Here is an 18,066-nt window from a genome sequence, read left to right as displayed (position 1 = left end):
TAGGTGTTGAGTATTGGACGAGTAATCCCGCCTAGGCCGAGAACTCGACGAGTAATTCCCAAGAACTCCCCAACTAGGCTGAATACTCGCAACTCCCCACTCAGACGACCTAGCAACCATGCGCTTGTGTATTTAAGTTGAGGTATGCCATTGGAAACTATGCACAGTAATTTTAACTACTTGAGCACTTTAAGAATACTTTGATCATAAAATGCACAACCTATTTTGGCTGTCCGATGCATGGTCCACGACTATGTAGCCCAGTGGCGCATACCAGTGTCCCATGTAAAAAAAAAAGATTGGTTTGGTTGAGTGAGGCTGGAACATGACACATCTGTGTACCAAAAAGGCAAACAATTGTGGTTGAGTGTGTAGATCAGATCTTCCACTAGTGAGTCTTGCTTTTCATGAAAAACAAATATTTTGCTTATATGTGTATTACAGAATGTAAGTAACATAAAGGAAAAGTACTAAAAAGTACAAACTGATAAACTCAAAGCTATACCTGATCTTATGCAAGTTCACTACCAAAAAAATCAAAACTTTGACACAAAACGCTTTATAACTGCTCATGAAATCCATCAAGAGGCTTCATATGAACCACATTAAACTCACGCTTCCCATATCTTCTATCCGCAAAAATATACGACCCGACAACACCACTAAAAACCAAGAAAACAAGCCCAAACATCTGCACATTTGCCAGCAATATCCCATGAACCTCATCGCCATGTGACGGGCATGTGACCTCATTGTCCGCAACCATACATCCATCTGGCATAGAAGGCCCGTAGAGGGTAAAAGCAGTTTGATAGAACCATAACCCTTGAAGGGTTATTGCAACACCACTGCACAGGTCAGCAGGGAAGCTTGTGGGCATGAGGGCCCCACAAACAACTGATATTATGCAAAGAGCCACAAGTAGAACAAGAAGCAGATGATAATGACCTTCTAGCCCTTGGTGTGTTGTTGAGTGGAAATAGAATAAAAGATACTCTGCACAAAATGCTGCAGCTGATATTAAGCATAGCGCGCCTTCAGGTAATGGAAGAAAGCTGAAAGTTTGACCAAAAAAGTCAAAGTCAAGATTTTATAGAATAGATTGAGTTCTATATTGATTTTTCAAGTTAAGTTCGGTCTTCATCCTTGTGGTTTGGTCATTTTAACTAGCTCGGTCCAAATTGAATGAGCTAAATTACATAAATATTTAACAAATGTATAAATTAATGAAGATGTGATAAAAATATAAAACGAAAATAAATTAGTTTTTGAGTATAAAAAACGTAAAGTTACGAACATAACTGGACGTAAATGAACAAACATAAACAAACATAAATGAATGAATGCAAACGAATGTTCGCAAACATAAATGAACAAACGAGATATGTGTTCATCTTCGCTAGTTTAATGAAGTCAACAAATTTTTTTTTTCATGTTTGTTCATTTATTAAATAAACAAACTTCCCACTGCACGATTCACATACGGTTCACTGAACATTCAAAAGGTTTAAGGTTTCAGTTTTGGACTGGACTGGTCAAAATGTTCAAACCACAAGGACGAAAACCGAACTTAACTCTTGATCTTTATGAACTTATATGCAAAAAGGTTAAACTATGTCATATATTTGAAGTAAGATTCTTAAAAATAAAATGAATAAAACATAAACGACACACATACGCAACGTGTGAATGAGCCAAACTAACCTCGTCTTTTCAGAGAGCAAAGCAATGATACCGAAAACGAAGAACATTAATAGCATTCCACCATGCTCAAAATCATTCATATGATGCGGGTTCAAGACGCCATTAACAAAGAACTTAAGATGTGTCGAATACAAAAGCTCTATACACATATCAATAAAAGCTCCAATAGCTATAACATAAAGTTCCAAATACTTCAACTTCCCATTAAACCCCGGAACAGGGTTCCAAACTCTTACACGAAACGATTCTGGATCCGCTGCATATCGGACCACGCTGCACCATATGTGCCACACCCCAACCACAAGAAACAGTGTCCCTGGAACCACATGTCCAGCAAAAGATCCCATCTTTCCACACTAATTCTTAAAGCTTCTTCAAGAATCCAACAGAATAGTGAGAATTCGATACGGGTTGGTTTAATAATCCAAGAAAATGATATAAAATCAATTCTTGAAATACCAATTAACTAGATTCCTGTTTAAGAAAGATGAAAACTTTAGTCTAGAATTGAGTTAACAAAAGTCAAACTAGTACCACGGTCAAAAGTCAAAACTGGCAACTTGAAATCAAGAAACACACACATATATACATACAGATCTTAATAATGAAAACCCATTAAGCATCTGATTATTAAACATGTAAAAGTTTACTATTTTATAGAACAAATATTCATAATCGTTTCTTGTAAGCATGGTTACAGTCAACTGTGAAAAGTCAAAGATCTTGGAAAGAAAATAGGAACTTACTTATTACAGAGGACGAGTGATGGTTGACACTTGTATAATGATGACGAAATGATACGGGAATGGAGATTGGGGGATTTGATTTTGAATGATTGAGTGATTATTATTATTATTATTATTATGGGAGAAGAAGAACAATAACGGTGGGATCAGGCTGCACAGATGCCGTCTGGGAAGAATAATAATGGAAAAGTGACAAAAAGAAAAAATAGAAAAAGATTAAAAAGTGTTCAATTATGGCTATGGTTATATGGCTAATACCGATTTAAGATTTGACTGATATATTTTTATATTCGACCATGAGGTGGTTATGGGCCCACGATTTATGTTTATGCTGGAAAACATGTGCCACTCCGTTTTAACCATTGGTTAGAGCATCTCCAATGGGAGACTACTCAAACCATTTTATGCTTAGTTGAAGGAAAGAGAGAGTCTACTTAAAGGAGGAGATAATGGCCAAGTGAAAGAGAGAGAAGGAGAAATTTGTTGGAAATTCAATACGGTTTGTGTAAATTTTGTGAAGAAAAAGTAAAGAGAAAGGAAAGAGATGAATGGTTTGAGTGGGATAGTGAATGAGTAGGAGAGAGAGAGAGAGAGAGAGAGAGAGAGAGAGAGAAAGAGTTTGTGTTTCAAACCTCTCCATACATTAGAGATGCCCTTGCATTTATTTTTCATCCTTTTTGGTTGATTTTGATAGAGATGCTAGTTAACAAAACCTAACATGTTTTCATTGCGTATCGACACGAATTCGGTTAGTATCAATTAAGGTTGTTACGATAACGACAGTAAACCAAAAGGTGGAATTGGTGACTGTCTAGCATAGTATTAATATATGTATACCTATGATAAGAAAAATATATTTGGGCAATTTATAACAATCGCACGGTGTGGCTATGAGTCTATACGAATTTAGTTAGTACTATATTTCAGCAATTGAACTAAACAAAATAAATAAATGTTTAACGCCAAAGGCCTAAAATACAAAAGGTTAACATATATTTTCTTTTTTTTTTCTTAAAGAAAATAGCATTTGTTTTAGAAAAATAATGTCTCTTAAAATTGTAGTAGGTTGAGGTTGTGCCAGGTCAATCTAGCATGGATGTCTAACTTGTGGCATAAACCATGCATTTTAATCTTATATATAATATTATATATAACTAGAGTTTTACCTGATGCGTTGCACCGGGGCAGGTTGGTAAAATCCGGGTAGTGGTAAATCCAAGCGTTGTCGGTCCTAAGCATTGAGACGGTAAGTCGACACGAATTCGGCCGGTTTCAATTACGTGCATTATTATACCAGAACTAAAACCAAATATAAAAAAATCTAACAAATTAGGTGGACCAATGAGGTAGAGTTGGTTGGTAAAACTCGAGTGTTGGTAAAACCCAGACGTTGTCGAACCCGAGCGTTGATGCGATCTACACAAATTCGGTCAATTTCCGTGACGTTCGTTACAGTACTAAAACTACAAAAAATAGGCATTCGGTTGATTTTGGTTACGAACGTTACGGTACTGGAGCTAAACGTGAATTTGATCGGTTTTCGTCACGTTCGTTACGAACCTGAACAAAATCATAACAAAAAAATATCTTTCGCCAAGTGACCTAATGGGGTACTATGACATCAAAACTTTATATAACATAAATAAAGAAAACGCAAATAAAATATTAAAAGAAGAAACCAATTAAAAAAAAATCTATTCATAGAAAAAAGGAGTAACAAAAATAAACATAAATAAATGTAAATGTTGTTTTACATGTATCTTGAACTTGTGTAGGTTGTTTCCTAGTTATCATTAGCATTAACAAATTTAATATCAACCAACACATCAAGATGTTACAATTGATTAATCATCAAAATAATTTACATAAAAACAAAACACAACTAATATAATATTCAAAAAAAACTTTTGTGGCACCAAACTTCTAAATTATACTATACTGGATTTTCATCTGGCGCGTTGCGCTGGGACAATTGGTATAACCTCAATGTTGAAACCCAAGTGTTGGTACAACCTGAGCGTTATGTCGGTTCGAATTCAGTTAGTTTCATTTATGTTTGTTATGGCCTTGACACCATTGGTATAACCTTAACGTCCAAAAAAAAATATATTACTCAAATTAATATATAAACAAAATAAATTATTTAAAACGACGTTTTTTTGGTGGGTAAACCCAGGTGGTGTAAAACCCAAGCGATGTTGTGCCCCGACATTGAGGCTATAACTGGACACAAATTCGGTCGGTTTCGGTTGCGTTTGTTACGGTAAGAAAAGGGGAAATACAAAAATTGAGTGTACCAATGGGGTGGTGTCGGTCAGTAAACTCGGGCGTTAGTAAAATCGAGAATTGTCGGTCATGGACGTTGAGTTGTTGAGTCTACGCAAATTCGGTTGTTTTCCGTCACGTTCGGTATGATATTTGGATTAAAACAAACTAAAGAAAAAACAAAATTGTCATTTGTTCAGCTTCTATTATCTTCGTTATGAAGTGGCCCAATGACAACTTAGCGGCACCAAACTTATCATTTATATAATTTATAATTGTAATATATATTCATTTAGGCTTTACTAGTTTTTTATTTGTTTATTTATTAAAATACCTTTTTAACAAAAACACACACACACATATATATATATAAACGAAAACCCAAAAATCCTAGGTGTCGCGATGTGATCGCTCCCCCCTCTTTTGGAGTCACCAGATTTGCTTGATTTTTAAATGGAGGCTTCTCATGCATTTGACCCGAATTCACGTGTATTGGTTTTATCAAACCCATATATTTCTTAAACGAGTTATATCATCTCATTAAATTAAAAACTAATCTCACCAAATATTTGATATAATAATTCTATAAAGTAGGGATATACCTAAAATTAATATAAGATTTATTTTAAAAAATATATATATTATTTAGAATTAAAAAACCAATTTGTAGTATAAAAAATAAACATGTCTTTGTGTAAGGCCCCGTTACTGGTGCATAACTTTAACGTTAGATTTACTCATAAACGCAGTTCATAATATCAGAGTTAATAAAAACATTCGCGGAATATTGAAACATTCAAACAATTTAAAATACATAACCATCCTTTCTTGTCTTAATGGGCATTCAAATTATTTAAACATAAAACACTGTCTTTTAAAACATCATAACATAACACTTCATTGAGATGCCAGTGTCTTCAAATCCATGCCATGTGCTTCCCCTAAAGCAAGTTGCCTCATTCTACTCACCTGCGTGCATACTAAAAGTCAACTACGCTGAGTGAGTTCTAGTTAATCAGACGACATACAATACATTCACGTACTAGCATATGCATCCGGAGGTACATACCTTCATATCTTCTTACACACTTACTTACATACGTACTTTCATTCTTTCTTTCGTACTTACATACTTTCATTCATACATATACGTTTTAAAGAGCATTCCTCCCTATAACCTTCGATGATATTATTAGTCGGTTCCCTACGTTCGTCGATATTATTAGGGTCGGTTCCCTACTTTCGCCGATACTATTAGGGTCAGTTCTCTTCATTCGCCGACATTATTAGGGTCGGTTCCCTACATTCGTGCTACTATAACATACCTGTCATTTACATACCTTCCTTGACAATATGTGCAATCTCCGAAGAGCGTTCACGTACCATCAACATTTCATACATACATTGTTCATACATCATACGTATTCATACATACGTCATTCATACATCATACATATCAATCATACATTTAACTAACACTTGACGGCACATGCAATATCCGAAGATCGTTCACGCACCGTCAAGCAATTGTCATACATAAATCATACAAGGCATACACTTACCACCTAGGGTAAGTGTATTGACTATCACATCGAGTATGCACACAACCCCGAAAACATAACAAGGAAGTGGGGCTAGAAGCTCACCTCAATGAGGTTGCGTTCACCGTTTACGGTTATTCCCTTCTTGAGCTGTGCACGACTAACTGTATAATAATTATACGTATCAATAAACTATCACTACACATATCGTCTTTCTAGTTTAATTATTACCCTCAACGAACGGGAGTCCGGGGGCAGCGCCCCTGGCAGCAGGGTCCTAGGGGCGGCAGCCCCTAGCAGGGTCCAAGGGGCAGAGCCCCTGGCTAGGGTTAAGCTGCCAGTTCAGCTTGGAAAAATTTTATTTTCATTAACTGTCTTAACACATTTTCCATTAGGATTTTAAATCATTAAATAATTTGCTACTTAAAGTCCAAGGGCTTCTTTGTAATTAAATCATTCTTTTCTAAGTCCAGGGACTGTTATTGTCATTCAGTTAAACTTCTAATTCGTTACTGATTCATAACAAATTGGCTTATCTTAGCGAACTGGTTCCTATAACGAATTGAACCCTTTAACGAACTGGACTCCTTAACGAATCAGTCCACAAAGCGAACCGGTCCAAGTAGCGAATTGGACTTTCTAATTCGTTATTTCTTTTAACGAACTAACTATCACGAATCAAGGGTAATTCGTTACCCTTTCTCTTAACGAATCAGACACGAACTAGAGCTAGTTCGTTATGCCCCTTTATACGAATCAACTAACGAATCACTTTTTAATTCGTTAGGTTTCCATAGCGAACTAGGGTTAGGTCAGGGAATGTCAGAACATTCCCTGACATTCTTACCTCGCATTCCCCTTTTCCGGCGCCGTCGTTGGAAAACCGCGGATTCGCCGGAAAAACGATTTTTAACTCGTTTTTCACCGTTTTTCGTCTCGTTTGATCCAGATCTGAGCTAGGGTGATCCCTAAGCTCATCTTAGGTTCGGTTTTATACCTGATTCCACCTGGATCTCGTGACGTAAACGGTTTAACAGAGTCGGCTCGTCGTTTCATGTTTACATCTAACGGTTTTAAGCTCATACAATATCATACTATCATTACCTTTGATCGGGATCGGAAAAGAGAGAGACTAGAGAGAGAGAGAGAACTTAAGTGTGTTTTGGGAGGTGTAAGGGATATGTGTAAATGAGGGATTAAATGGTGATTATGGTTTATATATTTAGGGATCATGGGCTTAAGCCCATGGTCTTTCCTTCTTTCTTTCATACCCAAGTCCATAACCCATATCCATTTAACCCAACACTAGCCCAATTCATTTCTCTAGTTATCTAAACCGATAACGACCCACTATAAAATAGACGAAATTTATTTTATTATTATAACCAAAAGTAGGATGTTACACTTTGGTCTCATCAAACCCATATGACTTTTAAACTGGGTTATAACATCTCATTTATTTGTGAACCAATTTATCATCAAACCATAAGTATATTATTAACTTTCAAACAATAAAAAAGATAAAAATTAAAAAATAAATAAATATTAAAAACAAATAATATAAAACAACCCCCTTAATACGGGGGATAAAACCTAGTATGTATATGTATATATATATATAAGAGAAGTTTGGTGCCGCTAACCAAGTGGCGGCACCAAACTTGTTCATACCATTTGATTTTCATTTTTAGTATTGGTAGCATAGCGAACGTAACGAGAATCGATCTAACGTCAATTTTTGTTTACGTAACGGATACAAACTAAATTCGTGTGAACTCACTGCATCAACGTCCGGGACTGACAATGCTAGGGTTTTGATGCCATTTGGTTATTTTCGTTTTAATTCTGGTACCATAACGAACGTAACGAAAACCGACTGCATACCAATTTTCTTTTTTGTTTTACTTTCGTTACTGTAACGAACGAGAAAGAAACCGACCAAATTCGCGTAAAGTCACTGCATTTTGTTTTAGTTTCAGTGCCATCGTAACGAAAACCGACCAACTGCCATTTTTGTTTTAGTTCTGGTATCGTAAGAAACCGACTGAATTCACGTTGACTTATCATTTCAACGTTCGAGAACGCTTAAGTTTTACCACCACCGCGCCGGATAAATTCCTAGTTATATATTTAAAACGAAACTAGCGAGAAGATGTATGCATGTTAGCATACAGATGAATTTTTTATATGATAGATTACCTATTAATTCGATGTATAACTAACTTGAATTTCACCACTAAGCCTCACGAGGGTGCTCTACGTGGGCACCGTTAGTTCATTAGAACATCGCGCTTAAAAGAAACACGGATCTAATTCTCTAAGGGCTTTGATTCAATGAGTCCACAATGTATGGGTCAAGTACAATTCAACTAACGATACGAGTCTGATCTCCCAAAGTCCAGTGACGGAAACCTGCAAAACAACCACCGTGAGCTCGTTACTCCTCCGGCGTGAGAATAAGTACAATTCCGATGGAAATAAAGTACTTAAGTATTTAGAGTAGATAGTGAAAAATGAATGTCCATACCTCATGGATATTATGGAGTATTAATAGCCGAAGGATGTAAGAATATAATTGGCCTAACTGTCCCTTTTTAGAAGATGCCATCGTAACCGACACGTGTCCTCATATGATAGGGTGAGTTATACGGCCCATGTGCATGGTTGTAACAACCTGGACACGTGTCCCTCTATGGTAGGACGAGCTAAACTTGGCCATGTGCACGGTTATAACAACCTGGCCAGCTGTCCTTCTTCTATTGGCTGACGGGTCACGTGTTTTCCAAGAAAGGATCTTGGTAAATCTTCTAGAATAGAGTTAGTTAATTACATCTGTCCTATGTCGTTGCCTTCTGCCATCCTTACGGGGAGGAACAGTACCCTACTGATGACTTCTGAGGGCATCTAGACCCTCCCGCACTTAGTCTCTAGGATGTATTATTGTTCTTTCTTTGTCTTTGAGTTATGCGGGTGATTTATATGTCCCGCGGGTGACATATGAGGGTGTCCCCTCTTACCCGCGGGTGGTATTTAGGGGTATTTAGGTCTTTTTGGTACCCTACATTTATAGCGCCCCTCTCCCCTGGTCACACATGACAAGGTGAAAATGAGGAGAATGGTTTATTATTTTGCGGGAGGTATTTAGGGGTATTTAGGTCTTTTTGGTACCCTACATTTATAGCGCCCCTCTCCCCTGGTCACACGAGGGGTATTTAGGCCTTTCGTCCAATAAGCTTTATTATTTTTCTTATTCTTTTTTGTTATTAAATAATGGAGAATGGTTTGTAACATGTGTTGAGTAGCAAGGTTGAATTATAGATAACGACGAATGATAGAAAATGAGAAGAATGATGTATAACACATGACCTGAATTTTTTGTGTTAAATTGGGTTACATCATATAATTAAATTCAACAAAAAAAAAGGTGTTTAAAATATGAAACATGGTTAAGGGGAAGAAAAGACAACAAAAAAAAGGACTTGATAAGGAAAGAAAACGACATTCAACAAAGTTTGAAAGATAGTCGATTGATTCAAGGAAGACGGGTTTAACTACTTAAACCATCTCTTATTAATCACGTAATAAATTTTTGGTAGGTGTCAGAATTTTTTAAAATTAGCAGTATAGTTACCTAAAAACCCAAACAGCAGTATCACTCGACACTGAAACTTATAGGATTGGTCTCGCTTATGCAATATGGTAGTCAGAATCTATTTACGCCAACTAAAATGGACAGTTCCAAATGACTAAAACATACAAGTGATACAACAAAAATAAAGTAGAAATGACGACGTAAGATTGATTATGTTTTGTTGACCAAAGTAGGTTCGAATCTATGAGAGCATTTAATACCAAAGCTATATTTGACAATGTTTGGGTGAAACCTAAGACAACATTCAAGTGATAATGAACATGCATGAAGAGAGTATCAATCCTTAGTTGGCCATATACCATAACTCGACACAATCCCCTAAGGCCCTAACAAAAAAGCGTATGCAGCGAAACACCTACAGCCACTATAATAAACAAATAGCGTGGAACTTATGGATCGGTTTTGCCATTCAAAAGGGGGTGGCAGCGCAGCTTGTTGCCCGCTTACCTGCCTCTTTATTGTAATTGGAACTATTTTTAATATAAAGTTATCGTAACTTTCTATAAAAAAAAGGAGGAATAATGTTATACTTATTTCAAAGTCGTTGAATTAAGGATGTTACGCTATGGCTGCAACATAGACCCGAATTTGAGATCTCTGTATAATTCTTGTATGACTCTATATATATATATATATATATTTTGGTTATTGTTCTATACTTGGAGTTGGGCCTTGGCCCGTGTTGTTTTAACAAAAATGCTGTTTTAAAAGAAAAGGAAGAAAAATAAAAATAAAAGAGAGATCCAAGAATTCATCCTTTTTATAGTAATTATTATGATAAACATTATTACAAGAAACGCTAGCTTATTACATTCCATTTATTCCTTACTATTAATATTATACCTAATACTAGAGCGAAAATGCTTGCACTATAGGAATGGGCAATCTTGACGAACGCTTAAACAATAAGAAAATATGTTGCAACAATCGACTGATGGATCTACAGCTAGAGCAACAACGACAAAAAAGCACGGTCATAGAGTTGTAGCAAGAGAAGTATAGTTCCACCATTTCATAACGAAAATAACTTTATATAATTTATCATTTTTCTTATAAAAAGTTACACCATGAAGTAAAATCTTTATTGTCTTTATTTAAGCATAATAATTGTGGTTTTAACAATTTTAAAGGTGTAATGTACCGTGCGACTCATTACAAATGGAAATGTGTCTTAACTCGTTTACAAAGTGCGCATATGTGTCCAGATATATATTGTGTTTTAATTGCGCATTACATTGTGCATTTACGCGTGCCATAGATGTGCATCTAAATGAAAGCAAATACCACTATCCCATAATACCCATGATGTATATGCATCATCGACTTCTCGTGGTTTCCTACACTTATTGATGAAAATGACTTTGTACTTGAACACACTTATAAAGCGTTTTAAGACGAGCCCGCACGAGTGGGAGGCGATTAAGCAAAGACATGCTAGGCTAGGCCCAATATTTGAAGAAAGGCCCACTCATTTATTATTTTTAATCCATGAGGCCTAAATACCTCAAGACTCTAGTTGTGGTGCGGATATTTAAGTGGTTTTTAGTCTAAAGTAAAGAACTTTTTATAAATTTTTGTATTGCAGATGCTTATCAAGTGTTTGGTAAGCAAGATGGTTGACCCTGCATTTCCTTGATGAACAAGCCACTTTTCATGTAGGCCGATGAGTTGATTTATTTTCACTTAAAACGTTTCAGTTAAGCCATTGCAAAATAAGCCCGGTAATATAACTATATAAGGAGGTTGGTTTGGTTAACGGGTTTGAGTTGAAAGTATCAATTTGATTCAAATCGAAAGGCGTTAGACTATAATTAGCTCGGGCTAAAACTGAGCATTCAATGAAAAAAAAAAGCCAACTAAAGATTATAATTGGTCTTAAACCTTAATCTAGGATTCTTGATTTTCTTGAAATTCAAGATTTTTTTTGCCCTTGTTTCTATTCTCTTTTTGCATAAATCATAATGCATATAAACAATCACAAACCAGATACAAAAAAAACTTCATCTTTCTTAATTTTATAAACTGAAATACATCATCTGCTATAGAAAATTCACAAGATGATTCAAGAAAACATTACAAAAATCATTATTCCTATTAGTCAACATCATCATCATCACTCATCAGTTTGTTTTTGGCTAATAAACTCCACAAAAGCACCCAAACAACTCACTGAACTCACTGGAAACCCACTCTCAAATTCCTCACTTAGTTTCTTTGCCTCTTTATGCACCACTTCATCACTCATTAGTCTCTCAACCCCAGCAGCTATATCACTCTTGTTGATCTTTCTTGGCTTCCCATCTTCACCAACACCGCTCGTAATCACAAACCCGATTTTAAGATGCTTAGCCACCAGTTTTGCATTGTCAAACTGGTCGCCCCGGATAGGCCACCCCAAGATCGGGACCCCTCTCCCGATCGCCTCTACAGTCGAGTTCCACCCACAGTGTGACAGGAACCCGCCTGTAGACGGGTGGCTCAGAATCAACAACTGTGGGGCCCATCCAGTGATGATCATACCCCTCTTCCCAACTTTGGTGTCTAAACCCTTTGGGTAGTATCCTTCTTCCTCCTCTTCGCTATCGGTTTGAACCGGTCCTAAGAATGATTTGGGAATGCCTGATTTCCCGGATCCGGGTTGGATCACCCATATGAAATGCTGCTCTGATTCTTCCAGTGCCTTGGCTAGTTCTTTGTACTCTTCGATTGTCGGTCCCACTTCGCTCCCAAACGAGATATATATCACTGACCCGATCGGTTTCGATTCAAGCCACTGAAACACCTCATCTTCTGTATAATTAGCTTTACGGTTCGATCTCATATCCCGATCATGAAGAACCGACCCGGCAGATTTCCAAAACTTTTCCGGAAGGAGCGGTCCCACGCCCCAAACCGGAAGCTTGATTTGTTCAGCGAGGTAATCGATGAACAAACGCTCGAGCCTGTCGCACGTGTTGATAAGCAGTGCGACAGACCCGTCGACCTCATCCACCCAACGCGGCTTTGAATCCGGACCAGGCGGACCACCACGTGGGCCACCACCTCTTCCCCCACGTGATGGTCCGAACCTGGCCCCTGGTGGTCCACCATTCCCTTCTGGACCACCAGCAGGCCGGTTGGGTCGCTGAGGTCTTCCTCTGGGACCCTTAAATAAATCCGCATAAGTAGCTTCCATTTCTTTAGGCAACCCGGGGAGCTCTCGTGTCTCCCCGGGTTTCAAATCTCCAATCTTCGCCTTCCACCTTGCGTAAGACAAGGCGGAAGACGCTGCACCAGAAGTCGAAAACGACACAACTGGAATCTTTTGATCCACAAATATCTCTTTACTCCAGCTCATCATGACATCAATCACAACACAAACGGGTCGTGTTCCGGTCGACAAGAACGCCTTGATACCCTCTCCCATCTGCTTATTCTGTTGCTCAAGCGGGCTCCCTCTAAACGGACCCGCCTCCTTTCCGGATCCAGAATCCGGAGGGGAGGCGGGTGCGAAGGGGATCTCCGCAACGTGAATAAAGGATTGGTCCGAAAAGTTAGACGGGATGGATGAAGAAAGGTGAGACGGAATAATAAGTGTGACATTAAAGTTATGAGATGAAATGTTTCGGCAGAGTTCCATTGATGGGTTAAGATGGCCTTGGCCAAAGAATGGTAATACAAATATGTCACCAGCTGCTACCATGGCTGTAGATTCAAGCTTTCGTTTCTTGATATTATTATTGTTATCCATGTCCATGATATTTTGGTGTGTATTTATAGGAATTGGTTGTGAATATAAAGGAGTGGGGTGGAGTTGGCTTACTGGTTAAGGCAAAGGATTGACTTTTGAGATGGAAGAATACAAGATGAATATGTTGTGTGTGTTGTTTGTGTTTCAAACGAGTGTACGTTATATTGTTGCCGACCTTTTATTTAAATCTATCCTAATCATGTTTTGTTATGTCAAATAATATGTAAGACTGTATGTTTTGTCGAATTTTATAACTGAAAAAATTGTGAATGTTTAAAAAATTAAAAAACTTTACTTAGATAAATTATAATTTTCTTGGTTGATAATGTTATATTCACAAGCGGAGCAAAGCCAATGGAAGCTCGGGCTGGGCTCAATAACGAGCTTGCTTGGTAATGGGTCGTTATGATTGGATGTGCAAATGTGTGAGATCTGTGTGGTTGTTTTAGTCGTGAAATAACCGTTTGGATGGTGAAAGGAAAGTATTTAGTTGTATTAAGTGAATATGCTTATTACAAAGAGAATATGTTACATATATATGGTCCCGGAGGAATATTTTCATCGGACCGTTGCCCTAAGCTCTACCCTATTATCCAGCGATTATTATCCTTCCTTCTGACTTTCGCAGGAGACTCGCTTTTGTCCGCTGGGTATGTCCTTTGCTCCAGGAATACGTAAGCTTCAGCTCTGTCCAGATCAGCTCCATAGCGACTGGTCTTTTGTTGACTTTGGTTTTTGTCTTGGTGTGCATTTGATATCTTGGACTGGGCTTCACTTCTTGGGCCTACCCATCTTGTTAAAGTTCTTTGGGCTTTGCCATGCTAAATCTGAGGTAGTCTCATCACTTGGCTAGACTATGTTTTAAAACAGAGCTAAAAACGTGAGCTTGAGCTCAGCTTGTAAAAATCTCAAACCAACTCGTGGCTCGTCAAGCAGGTCTGTTAAATTTGTTTTTATGTGAAAAAATGATGTATTTTTATGAACTCGAATCTCCAAGGCATCCCTAGTGAATAGTGTATGGAATATGGTTCATGAACATGAATTGCTTCATTAATACTGAAATGTCGTGTGTTGTGATTGGTTGAGACACATTGTTATTGAGATATGGAGTCGTTTACTCCTTTATGGAGCCACTTAAACAAGATAAACACAACAGTATGATAACTTCAATGTAAACAAGATATTGTGTTTATAGTTTTCCAATTCATATAAAATAAGTTATTCTAAAGATGCAAGATATATATTTGGTCTCTCAATAACCAAATGCATTTACGAAGTCACTTCCCGCATCAGCATTTACAAATTTGTTAAAGATATTAATCAACCTCCAAATTGGATAGTTAAGAACACACTAAATTGGATAGGTCCTAGATATTTTCTAATAAAACTAACTCAAAAACTTGATTACTATCTAAATCATGACTCGGTTTATATTAACTCATATTGCTAGAAACTAGGACTGCTAACCAACTTGTTTGGACTCCATGTAATTGCCACCTACATGTAGAACAAGTAATTTGCTAATTAGTAGATATAACCAACTTGTTATAAATAAAAAAAGAAACATTTAATCAACTATGACCAGCTTGACAATTGGGTTCCTCCAATAATCACCAACTTGTGAATAGTGTCCAGAATTACAGACCCCATAATTTTGGACTCAAACTAATTAGGTAGGTCTTCAACCCCGAGTAGTTCCCGCATCTCCTTGACTTGATTTATTGCAATGGCTTATGTCAAGATATCGGCCAGAAATAATAGCACGATGACCATTTTTTTTGGCATTAATGTCCGTTCGTATCTTAAAACCTGATAATATTAAAGATTACCTTTAAGCATGTAAACCATATCATCACAATTCGTAGATGACAACATCAGACAATAGAGTGATGTCGTGTTGTTCTCTTTCGTAGTGTTAGATAGGAAATTATTACCTTCGTTGGTCATCGATTGTGATCACTTTATTCAACTATAGGTAATTCATGTTGTTAGTTCTTACCCAACCCCTTGATTTAGCGCGTTACAACCTCCGGCTTGATATTGAAGACACCTTGATCAGTCGCTCTTTGGTTATTGGATTGATATTATTCGGATTCTGATTTTTGGACTCTTGATCGGCTTCTTGATCTTCAGTTGCTTGATCAACAAGTTTCTTGATCGATATCATGATGCAGTTCTTGAATGAGATCTCGATCCGATTATCTATCATCATCTCGAACAGGTTTGGTTGAGTTCTATTTCTTGATCATGTTTTTGGTCAAGGCTCTAATACCAATTCTAGTTCTTAATTGGATAATCAAGAACATGCTAAATTTGAAAAACTCCTACTTATTTAATAATAACCAAGAAAATATAACTTAAATTTTTTTATTATAATGTAAACCATAACATAGTTTATATAGACCAACATAGACTTGTTAGACTATGACTCATATTACTAGAAACCAAGACTCCTAACCAATTTGCTTGGACTCCAAGCAATTGTCACATACTTGTGGTCCAAGTAATTGCTAATTTAATGGGTATAATCAACTTGTTTTAATCTAACTAAAACACGTAACCAACTATCATCAACTCGCCAACTTTGTTTAATTCATATTCACCGATCAACTTGTGAACATGGTTCGTAATTACCAACGATAATGATAAAATATACACCGTATTTATTTCACCGTGTTTGGTATACACTCCAACTTTATAACTATAAGTATACCTTATTTATGCGATGAATTATATAAAACTATGTTTTGTGCTTTCTACATTCTTCTTCTCCGTTGACTATTATTTTCATAACAAACTACTAAAGTTTGTAGGTAAAAAACCGTAATTCTTAAAAAGAGAGATATATTTATAATTGACTTAGATATACGATCATTATTATAAACTTAGCAATTAAGTTAGAAATCATACATTACGGCGTTAAAGGAAAAGGGAAAACAGGTTATAGACGGTCCGAATAAATTGTTGACTTTGATTAAACTCTTTACTTTGACGCAAAGCTATTGACAACGAGTCCAAAGAGTCAAGCGCAGTGATTCTTTTCTTGGCTTACTTCTTTTCCATAAAAGCAACAAGCTTCCTTTTCGTTTGAATTATTTGGCATATGATATGTATATACCATAATATCACACGATTAATTTTATTAGAGGTTATTTATTTTCTTAGAATCAAATATGATGATTGGAATTTTAAACAGTTCCATAGTTAAAAATATCAGCTTCACTCGAAAACATGAAGTCGTCACTACCACCACCACCGTCTTCGGTCACAATCCCCTCTTCCACGACGAGTAAATTTTGTGAACCATTAAAGAAAACCGTGCCAAGTAGCACCAATGTCACACTACCGCCATTGGCCATCAATACCAGAAAAACTCGTATTAAAAAAAATCGAACAAAAACTAGACGCAATTATAAAAATGTTGAACCACACACGCACGTAATACACAGAAAATAGAAAATAATAACTGAGTTGATCTAGGACTTGCGCGTTACAACAGAGTTGCTAAACAAAAAATATGCATAAAGACGTTGGCCCACTCACACACACACGTTATGGCGTAAAAAGATGAAGAGTATAAGTTAGATACCGAAGTTAAAAGTGAAACAAGTGTTGATGTTAAACTGTAAAAGTAGAAGGGTTACAAATTACAAGTAAAGACTTTCTCATATACACATATGTGGATGAAGAATAGATCAAGAGCACAATTGCCAAAATTCAAAGATATTATGGAACGGAGGAAATGATGTTGTTTTCACATGTTAGTATTTTCTGTTACTTATTTCCTTGCCCCGGGTTGATGGTAATATTCTTTTTTGTACTTTCCGGTTTCTAGCTTCTAGCTAGATCCGTTCTTATTTGTTAAATACGATCATGTCGTTCAAGAAAAAAAACTAAACCTAAACAATCTAGCAACTGTTAGCCATATCTTGAAACATTGGTGACTAACTGTGTTAGGGTCGTACTCTAGATTTCGAATACCTAATTGTGAGTAAAAAATGTAAGGACCTTAGTATGTTATACACATTAGGTAGTTATTTAAACAACCTTACCATCACTATTATTGGCCGTTATTATTTTGTCATTATTGGACTTTAAAAGGAAAAAAAAAGAGTTTACAAACTAATATCAACGGTCGAGGCTTGCAAATGGTTACCATACAACCTTTCAAATTATTTCGGTGCAAGTTTGTATAATCTACCGGCTCAATTGATATTTATACCTTTTCTCAATCACTACGTTTTTCTTTGGACAAAGCCGAGTAAAAAAGCCATCCTTAAATTCTTCTCATTGATGTAACTTTAATTTAGAAATATTTATAAAAGTGTTTAAACTGTAAAGAGAGAATAATATAAAACGATACAATCATACAATAAGTAAAAATTAACGTGAGGTAGGTATAGATGTCGTGTCGACATCCGGTAGGGG

General features: G+C 36.6%; 2 protein-coding genes across 2 annotated transcripts; both read right to left on the bottom strand.

Annotated features, from left to right (window-relative positions):
- Nucleotides 1–414: 414 nt before the first annotated feature.
- On the bottom strand, nt 415–2,144 carry LOC143602198 (uncharacterized). The gene is made up of 2 exons (XM_077079397.1): nt 1,705–2,144; nt 415–1,055 (listed from the first exon to the last, which is right to left on the bottom strand). Exons 1-2 carry the CDS (start codon nt 2,049–2,051, stop codon nt 560–562), a joined length of 843 nt encoding a protein of 280 aa, XP_076935512.1. The 5' UTR covers nt 2,052–2,144; the 3' UTR covers nt 415–559.
- A 9,776-nt stretch (nt 2,145–11,920) lies between these two features.
- On the bottom strand, nt 11,921–13,659 carry LOC143602197 (UDP-glycosyltransferase 92A1-like). Its single transcript, XM_077079395.1, has one exon. The coding sequence runs from the start codon at nt 13,642–13,644 to the stop codon at nt 12,022–12,024; it is 1,623 nt and encodes a 540-aa protein (XP_076935510.1). The 5' UTR covers nt 13,645–13,659; the 3' UTR covers nt 11,921–12,021.
- Nucleotides 13,660–18,066: the final 4,407 nt, after the last annotated feature.

Source organism: Bidens hawaiensis, unplaced genomic scaffold (assembly GCF_021521415.1).
Source record: "Bidens hawaiensis isolate Kalapana, Puna unplaced genomic scaffold, B.hawaiensis_p1.1 tig00058113_1, whole genome shotgun sequence".
In the NCBI taxonomy this organism is placed as follows: Eukaryota; Viridiplantae; Streptophyta; class Magnoliopsida; order Asterales; family Asteraceae; genus Bidens; species Bidens hawaiensis.
This window is presented reverse-complemented; position numbering and strand designations above follow the sequence as displayed.